General features: G+C 47.8%; 1 protein-coding gene across 1 annotated transcript in view; it reads left to right on the top strand.

Annotated features, from left to right (window-relative positions):
- Nucleotides 1–6,759, top strand: part of Dhx35 (DEAH (Asp-Glu-Ala-His) box polypeptide 35) — a 73,774-nt gene extending 67,015 nt beyond the window's left edge. The window contains exon 22 of the mRNA XM_005392524.1: nt 5,550–6,759. Coding sequence (XP_005392581.1) covers nt 5,550–5,594 — 45 coding nt within the window. The 3' untranslated portion in view covers nt 5,595–6,759. The remainder of the gene's footprint in view (nt 1–5,549) is intronic.
- Nucleotides 6,760–16,497: the final 9,738 nt, after the last annotated feature.

The raw sequence follows: 16,497 nt of genomic DNA, 5'->3' as shown, positions 1-16,497 counted from the left end.
CCTTTGTTAGATTGATTTCTAAGTATTTCACTTTTTTGGATGGTATTGTGAAGGGCGTGGTTTCCCTAGTTTCTCTCTCAGTGAGTTTGTTGTTCGTATACAGGAATGCTATTGATTTTTGAGTGTTGACTTTGCATCCAGCTATGCTATTCAATTTGGTTATTAAATCTAGAAGTGTTTTGGTGGAGTTTTTGGGATCTTCTATGTAGAGTATCATGTCATCTGCAAATAATGATAATTTTACTTCTTCCTTTCCTATGCTTACTCCTTTTATTTCTCTCTCGTCTAATTTCTCTGGCTAATATTTCTAGAACTATATTGAATAGGAGTGGCGGCAGTGGACATCCTTGTCTTGTTCCTGATTTTAAAGTGAAAACTTTCAGTTTTTGTCCATTTAGTATGATGTTGGCTGTTGGTTTGTCCAGGATGACTTTTATCAGATTGAGGTAAAGACCATGTATTCCTATTTTCCGTAGGGTTTTTATCATGAATGAATGTTGGACTTTATCAAAAGCTTTTTCTGCATCTATTGAGATGATCATGTAATTTTTGTGTTTGGCTCTGTTTGTCTTATATTTCTGTGTATATATTTAAACCTCATAATACTTTGTTATTATCTTTGTTTTAAATAATTAGTTATCTTTTAAAGAGGTTAAGAAGCAAGAAAAAACGGTGTTTCATATTGCCTATATACATGTCTGTCATTTCTGTTGTTGTTCATCCTTTGTGGAGATCTAGGCTTCTGTTTATAACTTTTTTCAGGCTTCTCTATCTGTGTCTTTTTCCTGTAGCCTGAAGAACTTCCTTCAGTGTATCTGCTAGGACACACCTGCTGTTGAAATATTCTCTCAGTATTCATTTCTTTGAAAATGTCTTTACTTCATTTACATTTTTGAAAGATATTTTCGTTTTGTAGAGTTCCAGCTTGAAAGAGTTTTCTTTTTTTTTTCTTTTCTTTTCCTTTCTTTTTTTCTTTTTTGAGGCAGTGTCTTGCTATGAAGTTCATTCTGGTCAGGAACTCATGGCCATCCTCCTACCTCAGCCTCCCAAGTGCTGGGATTATAGGCATGCACCAACCACCATGCCCCATTCCTTTTCTCATTTTAGCATTTTAAAGAGTTTATTATATTGGCATCTGGTTTGAAGTATTTGCAAGAAGCCAGCAGTCATTTCTGTGATTGTTCCTTTATATGTAATGTGTTTCCCCTGCTGCTATGGCTACTTTTAAAGTTTTTTCCCTTTATATTTGATTTTCAGCACTACGATATATGAGGTGCTTATCTTTGTGTTTATCCAGCTTGGAGTTCACTGAGTTTATTGGATATTTGGGCTGATGTTTAAAATCATATTTGGGACAGTTACTCCTTAAGATATTTTTTATGCTCCATTGTCTTTTTACTAGCTCCCCTGGAACTCCATTTGTATATGAATTCGAGCTCTTGATACTGTCTCACATGTCACAGAGGCTCTGATCTTTCTTTTTCCTACGCTTCATTTGGGATAGTTTTTTTGCCCTGTTTTCAGGTTTACCTCTCCCTTTCATTTTGTTTTTTACTCTTTAAATTTCTGTTTAAATCCATCATGTGTTCTCACTCATTGCATCCATCTTTTCTTTAAGTCTTAGAACACATTTATAATAATTGTCCTAAAAGGCTTGTCTACTAATTCGTCTGTTGTCATTTCTGATACACACTATTTTGTCTTTTGATTATTTTTTTCTTCATAACATGTCAGTTTGCTGCTTCTCTTCTGTAGTAATGTTTTGTTGTGTGCTGAATATTGTAGATGCTGTATGTTAGGGAGTCTGGATTAGTTTTCTTTTTTTTCTGGTACTGGGAATCGAACTCACGACCTTGCGCTTGCCAGGCTGGCGCTGTGCTGCTGAGCTAAATCCTCAGCCCCATGGATTAGTTTTCTTTGTATAGAATTTTGTATAGGTTTTTCTGGACATCAGTTCATTTACTGGCACCTCAGTTTGATTCTGCTGAGACATGATCTTAGTCATTAATAGGGAAAGTCTTAGCTATATGTCTAAGATGCAGCTCTTTTGATATCAGTCGAATGCATGGGATACTGAGTAGGTCTTAGTAATCAAATGGGTCAAAGTTTCATGTTCTGCAGCACTGCACAAACCTCCAGAGTCTCCATTTTGGCTTATAGCTTTTTGGTACTGTTCTCTGCCATTCTCATTAAATTCTTGGCCTGAACATGTGCAGCTTAGCATTCAGCCAAAAGCTTCAGTATACCCCTGTGTAGACTTCAGGAGCTCCTTCTTTTCGATGCTTTGTTCTGCAAACTCCAGCTGTCACAGCAGCCCTGACTTCTCATCTGTTTCCTCCAGTCTTCTCTGTTTAGAATTTACTTCCCTGTCCCAGGCGTTGGAGACCTATTAGAATGAATGTGAAGCTCACCTTTTTCGAGGATTATAGCCCCTGCTGAGGGTATTGCCCAGTGGTAGAGCATGTGCTTTTTAGCATATGTGAAGCCCTGGGTTCAATCCTTAGTATGAACATGTGTGTGCACAGACAGACAAACAGATGCACACACACACAATTAGACATGAGGGCCCTGTGCTGTTCCAGTGCCTGAAAAAAGTTATGTCAGACATTTTGTCCAGGTTTACTGTTATTTATAGCATGAGAGAAAGTCTGAGACCTGTTACTCTGTCAGGATTAGAACTAGACGGCACAGTGTTTCAAACCAAAACCTGAATTGTTCGCTGCATTTAAAAATGTGGGGATTTAAGCTGGTCTTGGTAGCATGTGCCTATAGTCCCAACTCATTGGGTGGCTGAGGTAAGGAGCTCACTTGAGCCCAGGTGTTGGATACCAGCCTAGGCAGTGTAGGAAGGAGTTTTAATTTTTTTTTTCAGTTAAATACAAATGTCTGGCTTTTCTTGAAATAAATGTGAACTCTGGTGGCACAGTGATCAAGTTGCTGCGTGGTGGCAGTCAGCAGGAACCAGGGAGTGACTGCTGCGTTCCATGTGCCACAGACTATGTCACTTCTTTATTTACTTCCTCAGCTCGTGCAGACCTTTGAGTTTGTGACTGTGTAAGTAGAAGGGTCTTCTCATTCCTCTTCCTCTGTAATGTCCAAGGGAATTGCTCTTCTTAAATCTTTTTATAATACTGAATCCTTATCCAACCAAACAAAAGATAATTCAAATGCTTACAGTTCTTCCTTTTTTTTTTCTTTATGGTATGGAGGATTGAATCCAGAGCCTGATGCCAACTAGAAAATGCTCTTCCACTGATTAAGCAATTTCTCTCACCTTTTTTTTTAATTTAAAGTTTTGACATAGACTCTTGCTAAAATGCCCGGGCTTGAACTCTTGATCCCCCTGCTTCAGCCTCCCAAGTAGCTGGAATTACAGGCATGTGACACTGAGCCTAGGCCTTTACAGTTCTCCATACATCCTAGTATATATATTCCTGCTTGAGATCAGATCTGCAGAAACTGATGAAAATGCAGGGTATGCTGTTTCTACTCTATTGGGTTGAAAAGAGTAAATCTACGGTGGAAGAAAGTATTTTCCTTCAGAGCCTCTCAAGGAGAAAGCAGACTTGAGTGCAGGAGAAGTGGTTAGAAGTGCAGATCAGAGGCAGAGGGAAGGCTGTCCTTGTAAACGTGCCTGTTAGGTAATAGGATGCTAGCAGTGAGTGAGAGATAATCCTGGAAGTGTCTTGGATTCATTTAGGCTCTGGGAGAACAGAATTAGCCTAGAATCTGAGTCATTTTCCCTTCTCAGCCCAAAATTACAGTTTCTTTAGGTTAAACTCACAAAGTTAAAGAGCAGATAGCTTCAGAAGTTTGAAGGAAATGACAAGCTCAAAGTTTTGGACTTGTCTCTTCTCTCCAAATGCCTTTCACCTCATCACCTCCACTGTGATCTGAGTATTTTTAGAGAGGCTGGAAACTTTAGAAACCAACTACCTCATTGTACAGCGAGGGTTCCCAGCCCCCACTTCTTGGAAACTTTGCCCTTTCTTAACTAAATAGTCCAAAGACACTTCTACTGTTAACTTTCCAAAGAAGATTGATTTTCCTAGGCCCTGTCGGGTCTTCGGGGGCTGCCCATGTATGGGAGATATTCTTCGTTAAACACAGTTCAGTGCCTCACAGCTGTGCACCACCCACAGATCGTCTGTGCTCTGTTCCTGGCACCAGTGGTCACTTTCCATCTCCTGTCTTTCAGTGTTGCATTCACTCTGTAAAGAGACCCAAAATGGTTCAGAATCTGTTTTGTTTATAACCAGCATTCCTTCCAGAAACTGAGCACCAAAAATGGCCCCACAGGCAGGATGGTGTCATCGCCCGTTCCCAAGCTAAGGCCATGGCTATCTAATATTAGTTGTAGGGTCCTATCAGGTGAAGGACTGAGAAGAGAGAACTCACAGAAATTCAGCAAGACCCATATCTGGACAGAGGTGGAGCAGGGATTCCTGTTGAGAGATATGACTGCCAGTTCTTAAAATATTTTTCCTGATTCTCAAAGATACCATTGTTATCTAGGGCAAACCATTCCAGCCTGGCCTTGACCAGAACCTGCACTGGCCTTTCCTCAGGTGTGATGGAGAGAAAGTCTGACTTCTGGCTGCTCTCTCAGAGGAGGGTCCTGTTGCTGGGGCGCCTCTCAGGTTGCAGTGGCTGTGTGCTGTGTGTTCTTTCAGGGTCTGTAGTTCTCTGTGTGACGGTGCCAGGGCTTGCTGTTGGGTGGCCATGTGGGTGTGCTGGGAAATGGGGTTTAGGACTTAGCAGTTGCAGGTGGGAAGATTATTAGTGGGGTATCAGATATCCCTCACTTGGTGAGTGGAAGTCCTCTGTTAGAAGCTTCTGTTCACATACCCCACTTTAAATGTATGTTTTAAAATTTCTAGCATTTTGGTTTTACCTTAAAATGTAGAACATTTTCATCCCTTAGCCTTGTCTGATAACTGTGATGATAATCTTAGTAAACCTCATATATCTACTGATTGTGACATTTCTGGGAACACGGTCACTAGGAAGCACCCTTTTCCTATCTGCCTTCCTGGCTGGTGTGTCCCTTTAGCAGACAGGGATGTGGCTTTAGCATCATCCTTGAGTATAGGCACCTACTGTGTTGAGACACTTGGTAAACCATCTGATTTTCTAGTTCCTAAGGAGAGGGTGCTTTTCTTTGACTATTTTCAGGAACTTCTTGGAATGTTGAGGTCATCCTTGCCCAAGCTCAGTCCCTTGAGTGTAAGGGTTCAGCAGCAGTGCTGCTGTGGGCTGGGGTCGCGGGGAGCTGTCTCGAAGGCAAATCTTTCATTGGCAGCTGCCACAGGGCCCTGTGTAGCCGGGTTCAGTGTTGTGGGTTGGCCTGGGGCTGCTGACACCTCCCTAAGACCTGTGTTCTATATTGTTCACATGGGCTTTCCCCCTCAGAGTGTTTTCTGAGGGCGTAGCATTTCTAGAGACGGCACAGATTGAATGAGTGACTTAATTTGGTCACTGCTGTGGGAATTATGCTGGAGTTTGGTTTCTTTGTCCGTCTAACTGTGGTGTTTTCTGTTCTTTTCCAGCACCTATCTCTGAAAGCCAAGAGGGCCAAGGTGCAGGACCAGTGAGTGAGTGCAGCTGTGGCTGCTGGGACTGTTTGGTGTCCTCTGCTCCATGCAGCCCTGGCTGAGCTGGCACAGCTCATGTGGAACCAGCAGAAGCCCTGGAGTGGGTGCAGCCCACTCGCTAACCCCTTTCTCCCCACTCTCCTCAGCATTTGCAGTCCTTGCTGGGATTGCAGAGGAGCCTGCGTGGACAGGCGTCCTGCTGCACTGCACCCAGGCAGAGTGGGAGTGGGCTGGGCCGTGCTCTTGGCTCACTCAGCACGCTCACTAACCCAGCATGCCACCTCAACAGGCGCACGGGCCTGCCCAGCACAGGAAGGAGGAGGAAAGTTAGCCTCTGAAAGCTGACTTGCGTGAGTGCTGCACAATGCAGGGTAGACACAGGGTGTGCTGGGCTGGCTTTGCTTTCCCGGCTGTGGCCACAGCTGTGCTGTCTGCTGCCAGGTGTGCGCAGCGTGTAGCTCCGAAGGCAGACCTTGGAAAGGCTGGAGATTTCCACCAGTCGTGAAGGATAATGTCTGTTGGGCACAAGTGTTCTCAAACCAAGCAGCTTCTGTGTCCTCTGTCCCTGTCCCTACTTACCTGCAGCCAAGAGGCCTGCGAGGGACTGGTGGCCCACGGGAAGCCACACACACATCTTGGTTAGCCAAGGATCTTCCTTCCCAAGTGGACTTAGTGTTCTCTCCACGTACGATGCAGTGTTCTGCTGCCACTAGCTGAGCACTGGTGAAAGCTCCTCAGCTCCGAACCCACAGGGGCTGCTCCTTAGCAGGAATTCACTCCAGTTTAGATGCTCTAAACTTCCATAGCTCAGGAACATAACTGGTATACAGTGTTTGTCTTGTTTGTTGGCCTATGTTCTCACAAGAACCCATGGGGCAACCCTTCCAGCAGGCACTGATTTGCCCCAGGGCCGCTTGGCTACCGTGATTGCGTTTCAGCACGTGACCAGGCGGGTTCTCCCCCTCACTCTTTCAGTGATAATTTATTTTAAATACATGTAGCTTGAAAATTTATTTTTGTACTGGTTTTAGTTTGGATGTGCCGCTTTTGGCACCAAACCTGTATGTCATTTTTATTTCCATTTTATAGACATGTAAATAGCAGTGATAACTTGTTAATAATGGTAAACCTTTATACCTAAGATAAATGTATTCCCTCCCATCCATGGATCTCTTTGTCTGTATTTGAATTGTTAAAATTAACATTTGTTGCAAATGAAGACCTGACATTAGCCAGGAAACTTGAAGTTGTATATAGCAGCTCTCAGCGTCACATGGTCACAAGAAGCTCAGAAGCACAAGTGTGTGTGCGGATACCCTCAAGACCTTACTAATGCACAGCATGGCACACTTTGTAAAGGAAAACCAAAAGAGGTGCTAATTTTTGCCACTTTCACTTTTGGATCATTCTTTAAAGGACTCAGAAACATGTCATTTTTGAAGGTGACATTGTAATGGGAGAGAGGAAAGTTATAGGACCCATACCCTCCAGTTTGAGACCAAAAATCCAAAACAGGAGGCCAGGTGATCTGAAGGGGGCGGACAGAAGCACACCTTTACTTGCTGCCTTTGTCTTTGAGGGCCTGATCCTGAGCAGTATGTCTGCTTTGTTCATCACAGCGCTGTGTGGGTGGAGATGAATCCTCATTGGCAGAGACCCACAGCAGAAAAGTCCTGAGACCGTGGCCAGGGTCTGCCTTTATATATTTCTGGGGTGTGGCCTGCACAGGCCCTACTGGTTTTTCCACATATGGATTCCCTGTGTATTGGACATTGATGTCACAAGGAGCCCTGCTTCGGGTCTGCACCTGTGGGCCACTCTTGTCTAGTCAGGAGATGTTGGTTGAGCCCTTGGGCTGTGGATGGTGCAGAATGGGAGTAGAGATGCCCATCTATAAAACCTGGAGACATAGCTGGGCATGGTCGTGCATGCATATAACCCCAGCTACCTCAGGAGGCTGAGGAAAGAGAATCATGAGTTGGAGGCCAATTTAGTAAGATAATGTCTCAAAAAAGGACCAGGAGTACTCTGGTAAAGTGCATGTCTATCATGCATGAGGCCCTGGATTGATCTCTAGGGAGGGAGGGAAGGGAGGAAGAAGTGAAGTGAGAGGTAAGGAGAGGGAGGAGGGATAGAGGGAAAGAATGAAGGAAGGAGGAAAGGTAGACCAGCAGACTGGAAATAGCACAATGGTTTTTATTTTTTTTAATACCCATAATGGTACTTCAGCCGCCCAATTAAGAAAACGAATTCAAAATGAAAACAAACCCTGGTTAATGAAATTCCTGAGCTTAGGAACTGCTAAATTGTGAGCTGGGTGGATGTGGGCCTGCTGGCATGATCAACACCAAGTATTACATAAATCTGAATGTCAAGCAACTGAATATCCACTGAGCTTGTGGGGCAATGGGGAGACTGCCTGCCTTTACATCTCACTGGAAGGATTCAGGCTAGCTGGTCTGAATCTCCATAGTTTTTCTTCACCTCAGAATTAGGTCTGGTATTTTAAAATTTGCTAATGACTCACCTGGCTGTCCTCAGCCTTCTAACTTGTATTGGAACAAGATGGAACTCCGGATTATGGTAAGTTGAATCTTTTTTTGAGTCATTGCAACTGGACCTAGCCAGTTAACTTGTTTGACAGACAGCTGGCCATTTTGGCTAGAGTTTGTTTGGCACCTGGTCTGGGCAGGCGTTGTGGTCCTGGGGTCCTCACAGTCACTGCTTCCTCTAGCAAAGCTGCCATGCTGACACCCAGGATGAATCATGGAGCTGTTGCACTCTTGGGTGGTACTGAACTTGTTCAGACAGGCCGTCTCCTTTCCTGCTTATGTGGGGCCAGCATGAATCCCAGTGTAGCATATCCCCTGGGCTCCATTCCCACTTGCGGGCTCTACTTCCTGAGGCCAGGAAGCAAGTGAGGGCCTGGGAAATGGACGATTCACAAAGGAGTGGAGGAGGCAGGTCAGGAGGATGGTTAGGGCCCCAGGATGCCCTTAGCCAGGTGAAGGACTGGCACTGGCTACTATGTAAGGCCCTGGGGGCTTGGCCATTGGCCATGGTGCGGGGAATGGCTCAGAATACAAAGGTGCTGGCCAGGCTGTTTGCTGGCCTCAGCCTACTGTGCGAACTGGTACTCGACCCACAAGCAGTTTGGGTTTCTCTCTGCCTCCTATCATCGTGGTTGGCCTCTGCAGTCAGGGACCCCAGGGACCCCAAGAACAGGTGTTGGGTGATAGGGACTTAGCAGCCAGCTCTTTCTCCATCTTTTTAGCTTTTACCTCTTGGTTGCATTTTTTTCTCTGTTTTTGGCTTATTCTGTTTATAACTCCAGTTAGGTTGGCTTAGTGTCTGCTGTCACCATGCATTCTTTTATTTGTTCCAGTGTATTTTCATTTCTGTTTTTGATTGTGCTTTGCCCCTGTAATCTCTGGCTTCTACATCATTTTCCTTTTTCCATGAAGTTCTGAAAATAATATTTGTAGTATGTTTTTACACTTTTTTTCAGAAGTATTTTCTCCTTAACACTTAATTTTAACTTCTTTGTTGTTTCTTTTATTTTGAATACTTAGGCACCAAAACATCTTGTACCTTTGTATTTTATCCCATTTAATATATTAATTTTGAACTCACCATAAAATCTTACCTCATCGTCTCTCAATTTCCTTTCCTTTCCTTCTCTTACTATGCTTAACTTGCTTTAGTGGTTGGCAAAAGGCCTGCCTGGAGGTTTGGGGGCTGCAAGGAGATATTCACCACGGTAACACCAAAGTTTAAATGTCGAGAATAGACAAGAAGTTCCTAAAAATCCACAATGAAAAGAAAACCCAGTGAGGAAAACTGGGCCAAGAGGATGGATAGGCAGTTTATAGAAGCAGACTCAAAAGTCACCAAGCCAGCGAGGAACACGAAAACAATTCCATGTGCGTTCATTAGATCGGTAAAATTGGAATGGTGGGAGGTGGGAGGTGGCAGTGCGGGCTGGGATGCAGAGTCCTCTGCCCCTAGCTGTTGCGGCTGTCCCAGAGAGCCACCAGGCACTGCTGCCTGTATCAAAAGCAGGAGATCTGCATTGGGAATGTTGCCTGTAGGTGGTGCGAGGAGCATGAGGAATGGCAGTTAAGAGCAGTTCAAATGAACCAAGAAGGGATAAAAAAGAGCCCCAGGTGTTTATCTGAAAGAGACCTGGATTTTGGACATGCATCTCTTCTTACCCAAGGTTTTCAACAGAGTTATCAGTGGCCCTTGTGAGGTGGGAGTTTGTGGGGTTGCTGCTGACCCCCGAGCTCAGGACCCGGCAGGAGCGGTTTCTACGCCCGATGGAATGACCCAGCGAACACCATGAGACGTTGACGGTTACACGTCCCATCACAGCGTGCTGTGTTACTCAGCTACGTGATCGTGTGACACCCTGCCCTGACTCATGTTTGTTCTGCATCCCCAAGGTGGTATTAGTTTTCACTGGCAGTCTGAAAGCCAGCAACAGCAGTGGGTCTGGTGCAACCGCCAGGGAGTGAAAGGCCTGTAGCCTGGGGCTCCTTTCAGCAGAAAGTCACCGGGAAAGCCCACCGCGTGTGTGGTCAGACTTCTGTTGGGACCCAGCTCCCGCGTATTTCTAAGACGAGCCATCGGGGCACAATGCATCCCTGGGTCTCGCCTGCTGATCAGCCACCTTGAGATGAAGTTATGCTCTCAGCCTACAGGGACTCCTGTCCTTACATGTCAGCCCTGGGCACTAGGCTGCCAGAATTCTGGACCTCAGAACTGACTGGGATGCTTATGAGGCTGAAGAGAGCTGCAGATGCCAAGGCTCTGAAAATCTCTTAATGCGCTTTTATGGTTGGAGGAGCAGGTAAACCTCATCTATGTTTGCTGACCCCAGTATGGCTTCCTCTTTCTTTCTCATTGTCTTGCTGGACATCAAGAACCAGTTTAGTTAGCATGGGTGTCCAGTTTTCCAAGGATTGCTCCTAGAGGGCTCAAATCTGGGCCAGGGTAGCGAGGTCAGAAGCAAATTGGCAGAGGCCACCAGGGAACTTATTAAATTTAAGTCTTATTTTAAACTGTTCTTTGCTTGGAGGAGGATATTCTAAATCATCCTGGGTGTCTCTGACTTCAGCTGCAGACTCAGAGGGAGGGCGGTTCTGGATTGGCTGCCTGTCCCAGGGGTGAGTCGGGTCATGGAAACCCAGCTTCTAGGGAATCCGGCAGGTTTTCTGTTCCCGGGTTCGTAAGCCCCGGCCAGCTCTCCTGGACTGCGGTAAGGCCTGGCCCAGTGCTGTGTGGTCCCAGGGGTACAATGTTTATATTTGATTTTTGCCAATTGATTAGTCAGTTGGACCAGCCCTACATTCCCATACCCCCGACTGCTGTCCTGGTTTGATCTCAGAGCTCCTATCTGCTCTGGGTATGAGAGTAACTCTTGCAGCACCCAGGAGCTGGATCTGTGACACCAGAACTGGAGGTCACCAGAGTGGTAGAAGCAAGAGTACTGAATTTTGAGTCAGAGTTGGATGAAAAATAATTAACTGAGGTATTTAATAAACATACTCATTTAAATTGGATATTCAATGCGTTCTGACATATCAATACACTAATTATCATAAGAATCAAATACAGATCATTTTCTTCCAAAAAATTTCCACATGATTTTTTGTAGTCTTGTCCCCTCCCCACCTTCAACCTCCTCAAGGAGGGTTCAGGCAGCACTGTTCTGCTTTCTGTCACTTGGGGTGTTTGCTTCTTCTACACTTTTATATAAATGGAATGTACTCTTTTGTATCTCTAGAAGGCCTTGCTTTATATCCCTCTCCCACATTTAGATGTATCGTGATTGTGACCCTCTGTGAGACGTAATTTCAACCTTTGTATCAGTTCCCTGTATGTCAGGTGGGGATGATAATAGTAACTTACAATCAACTTCCCTCCCATGTCCTTTGCGCTGGAGTTTGCTACAGAGAGGTGCTGGGCCTGGCGATGCTCAGTAGACAGGAGCCCTGCTCCCTCCAAGTCTGTCTCAGGGGACACGCCCGGCTGCCCCTCCCTCCATGCTTGCTGTGGCCTCCCTGGTGCTATGATCTGCAGGTGTCCTCATCTCCTTCAAGAATAACATCTTATTATTTAAATAATGGAAATATGGAGACACCCCAGAGAGGGTCAGATGCAGTGATGACCTCCCCCATGGGTGGAGGTTGAGGCAGCCAGGGCCAAGCACAGGGCTTGGAGTGGCGCCTGTGTGGCTCCAGGGCTTGGCACATCCCAGTTTTCAGGGGAGCACTTGTAAGTAGAAGATGTGTGGGGCTACCAGGCACCCCATATGAGTGGTGGCTTCAGGAGCCTGCTGGGAACTCCAGGAGCAAGCCTGGCGCACACCCTCAGGCTCTGTATAGTCGGAGACACACAGAGGCACTCGCAGATCAGAGAACACTGCACCCATGCACACACAGCACAGACCCCAGCATTCAAATGTGGACTGTCTCCTGCATACCAGGCCTGGGGGACACAGCAGTCCACACAACAGTCCCTGCTCTGGAGTGCACACGCGGTATCAAGCCGCTGGCCATCCTTAGCCACGGACACGAAGTCCTGCCAGTCGCTCAGCTTTTGATGCTACAGGGTGGCGCTGTGCTGCCCTCTGCTGGCTGACTTCCCAGACAGCTGTCTATTCAGCAGTGGATTAAGGGGAAGGGAATCTTTTGTAGTCCCTGGCTTCTGGGAACTTTGCAGAACAGACATCCAGGGGCAGAGTGTGAAGAACTCTTCCCCTAGTGCCCGGATGTCTCTGTTATTCCCTGCATGACTCCACCTCTCCTCCCTTACCTGGATTTAAGAAGCGGGAGAAGCATTTCTTTTCCATTGCCCCAAATTCATGGTTCCCACTGTTGCAACTGGTCCAGAAAATCCCTCATCCCCAGGATGGAAAGACCAACCCTCAGTGGTCTTTAGGTGGGAGCACCAAGTCTGGAGGTGGGATGAGGGAGTGCCGCTTCGTCCAGGCCACGCCCCTATCACGGAGAGAGGGGCCTCCATGGACTGTATGGAGTTGCAGCTGCCGGGGTTCCAGCACTCCCGCGGGCAGAAACTGAGTCTCCTGTCCCCTTTTCTTGAGCCGAGCAGGCTGGGGGGCTGTTTCAACCCACAGAGTAGTGTGAGATGATGCCGGGTGACTTCCAAGGCTGGGCCACCCAAGGCCACGCGGTTTCCACCTGGCTTCATGGGACACTGAGCCGCCCCCTTACGCGGGCCGGTGACGGAGACCAGAACCCTGGAAAGCCAGAGTTTTAAGCAACAGTCCCAGGGTCCCTCAGTCTTAGCCATCTGATCTTGGGGCACAGAAATACCTTCCTGGGAGCCGTCCTTCCTCCACCCCAGCACCCCCAAGCCCAGCCTCTGACTTACTCTCACCCAAGGCCTCAGCCAGCAGCGGAGGCAAACTCGGTGGCCCTTGCGCCGGTCCAGGCCCCGGGATTCGCGGATGCCCTTGAAGGCCCACAGGCCTGCGAAGCCTCTCTCCCAGCTGTGCGGGGCCAGACGTCAGTCACCAGTTTCTCGGCCGGGGTCACCACCCATGTCCAGCGCGTCTATGGAGCAGGCCCTATGGCGGGATCCTCCGGGCCGGCGCTGCACATGGATGCCGGCAGGGGGCGCCGGCGCCCCACGTTTGCACAGCTGGAACATCCAGGACTCCATGTCCAGCTAGTGGCAAAGGCCGGAGACAGGCGCAACCCTGTGTCCCTACCCTGTCCGTGCTGGAGACCTCCCTAGCCAGGCACTCTCCCCGCTGCTTCGGTCCAGACCTGAGGGCCCGGGAGCGGAGGGACACCTTCAAACTCCCCTACTGGTCACTGCTATGTCCTCTTCTCCACTTGCCGAAAGCCGGACTTTACCCACCATGTCCTTAAATCTTGACCACCTGCAGAAGGAATGCATGAATCTCCCCACTTTACGAGTCCAGTTCATGATAATAACAACAATTGAAAAACACCAGCAACCCTTTATGACGTTCTCATTACTGACGGCCGCCATTGTCCTTCAGAGTGGAGTCTGGGAAGATGCTGGGCAGGGGTGTGGGTCCAGCTGTGCTGCCTCACGACCTATGGAGAGCAGGGGGTGACACGACAATCCGAGAGGCCTCTGGGGTGTTCAGAGCATCCCAGACCACCCTGACCTGTGTTCTCTGCTGCAGCCTGAGTGCTCAGGGTGGCCAGGCCAGGAATGGGACACCTGGCATCTGACAAGGAGCATTGCCCAGGGGCATGGTGACGGGCGCTCCAGCCTGACCCCAGGTCTGTGCTCACCTGTGCCAGGGACGCAAGGCAGCAGTTGCACTATGAATGTGTGAGCCCACCCCGTCCTGTGCTCAGACGCAGCCTGTGGGAGGCAGGGTGGTGAAAGGCTGGGCCCTGGGAGCCACAGGGCCTTGGTTCAAGTCCTGCTGCCACATCTGCCTCCTGTGTGACCTTGGGCATGAGCCTTAGCCTCCGCCTCAGTTTCCTCATCTGCAAAGTGAAGATGATAGCAACAGTAATGAATGCATCACTGATTACAGGTTTTTGATGCTTGGACATCTGGGGCCCTACTATCCCAGGAAGAGAATGTTCCTCCCAAAACTGATTCTCAAAGAGAGTGATACCTTGCCAGTGAGCATGGCTTTCCTCTGCAGACGGGCCAGACCAGAGCCCACCTTCCAACCATGCTGTTATAAAAGCCACATACACCAAGCCACTATTTCCCTTGCCGGAAATCACTCCGGGGCTACACAGCAGAGAATAACGGACAGCCACTGCAGGCTCCAGCCTGCCCAGACTATTGAATCTGGCCAACCCCACACTGCTCACCAGGCCTCGCCCATTCCTTCCTTGTGAAATATGCCCCTGGCATTTGCCACCCCTTCTGCCTCCTGACTGACCCTGGAGCAACCCTCTGGAGCCTTGCCCCATGCGGCGTGCTTCTTCCTGTTGAGACCCGCAGTAAAATCACCTTTGAAGCCACTTGTCTCTGTGTCTGTCATCTTACTGTATCTGTTACAACAGAATCCCCTGGGTACATTTTAAAGACACCTTCTAAGACTGTCTCAGGGATCAAATGGCTTAGCTTTTTAAAAGTGATTTCAACACTGCCTGACCTGTGGTGAGCGCTAACCAGGAGTGCCTGTGATCCCCTCTCCTCTCCCCGGCCTCTGCCTTGTTTGCATCACTCCTCCCTCAGGGAACCTCCGAGGCCACAGCCCTCAGAGGTGCAGCCAGCAACAGGTGCCAGCTGCCTGGTAGGCCAGCCAGGTGCTGCCATACCTCTGAGAGGGTGTGGGATCCCTGCCCCAACTGACAGTGAGAGCTGGGGGAAGGGGGCTGTCAGGAGCAGAGCGGGGATGTCTCAGAGCCGGCAGAGGGGAACCCTGCCTCTCTGCTATTTGGCCATAGGAGTTAGATTTCATTTTCCTTCTCCCCCTCCCCGCCCCTCTCGTCCCCCCTCTCCCTTTCCCTTTCCTTCGTTTCTTCCTGGATTCATTCTCATTCTCTGTCTGTCTGTCTCTCTCTCTCTCTCTGATAATGGAATCCAGAACTTTGCACACGCCAGGCAAATGCTCTACCACTGAGCCACACTGCCTGAGCAGGGCATAATTTCTAGTCAGGTCCAACCCCCAGGTCCCCTAGCAATCGCTGTAACTCCCAGTGATCATTATTCCCAACCATAATGATAACCTCCTGAGTACATGCAGTCAGCCGGCACAGTGCTAGCATCCTTGCTAGCAGTTCTCCAACTTTTTGGTCTTCAGCCCTCTTTTTATGCTCCTAAACATTACCAAGGCTCTCAAAGAGCTCTTGTTAATGTGGGGTGTAGCTCTCATTTTGTACCATTTTTGGAGTCAAAACTGAGATGTTTTAATAATACTTGTTTATAATTCATTTAAAAGAAAAATGTTAACATAAGTAACATATTTTTATCATCAATAATTATATCTTCCAACACACACAATTTAGGGTGAAAGAAGTTTGACGTTGTTTTTACATTTTTGCACAACTCTTCAATATAGTCAGGCTTAATAGAAGATAGTTGGGTGTCCATCTCTTCTTCTGTATTTAAGTTTTGGGGATGTCACAGCCTGGCATACTTCAGTGAGAGTTAAATATTTTTCCTTGGCAGAAGAAAAGACATATAACACCTTCCTCATACTGCCAACAGTTTGGATTTTTATGGACCCCCCCTGTAAAGATCTCTGGGACTCTCAGAGATACCCAGAGCATGCTTTAGAAACCCCTGTCTTGTGTATTTGATGGGTAGAGTTTTACATTGCCCCAAGTGGACATATGAGGAAACTGAGGTTCAGGGAGAAGAATCAAAGGAAAACTAAGGTACAAGGTCATGAAATTGGGCTTCAAAGCCTGGTTGCCCAGTGGAATGGGGGTCAGTGGGAAAAGACCTTGTCTTTGGTGTCCAAGCACAAAGCCCTGAGAGAGAGGCCTGGGACAGGACACAGAGGAAGCAAGATGTGTAGGATGGGCCCGTGTGGAGGGAGCTGAGCCTGCAGTGAGGGGCGGGGGCTGGGAGGGGCTGGGGGATCAGTTAGTCACCAAGTGGTCCTGATGACAGGCCTGGAGATGGCAGCTGGCGGGGGATACAGCCTCGAGCTAGAAAATCAATAGGTGATCAGCGGTCCAGGGGCACGCTGTTCATCAGGTGCGGTGAGAGGCAGGGCAGGGGCGGTGGGGCCGGAGGAAATATCACTGACCCCCTGCAGGATTGATCAAACAGCCAGACACCCAAGGCCAAACTCACTAATAAAGTGAGACATTCAGCTCGGTCTGGCGGCTGCTGGCTGAAGGTCTTAAAAAAACCGCTTAGCTGGGGAGTTCTTGCTAAACTGTCTTTGTTTCTTGAGGCAAGTGGGAGGGAAGATGGACTG

The sequence above is a fragment of the Chinchilla lanigera genome, unplaced genomic scaffold (assembly GCF_000276665.1).
Source record: "Chinchilla lanigera isolate Chin_1 unplaced genomic scaffold, ChiLan1.0 scaffold00044, whole genome shotgun sequence".
NCBI lineage: Eukaryota > Metazoa > Chordata > Mammalia > Rodentia > Chinchillidae > Chinchilla > Chinchilla lanigera.
This window is presented reverse-complemented; position numbering and strand designations above follow the sequence as displayed.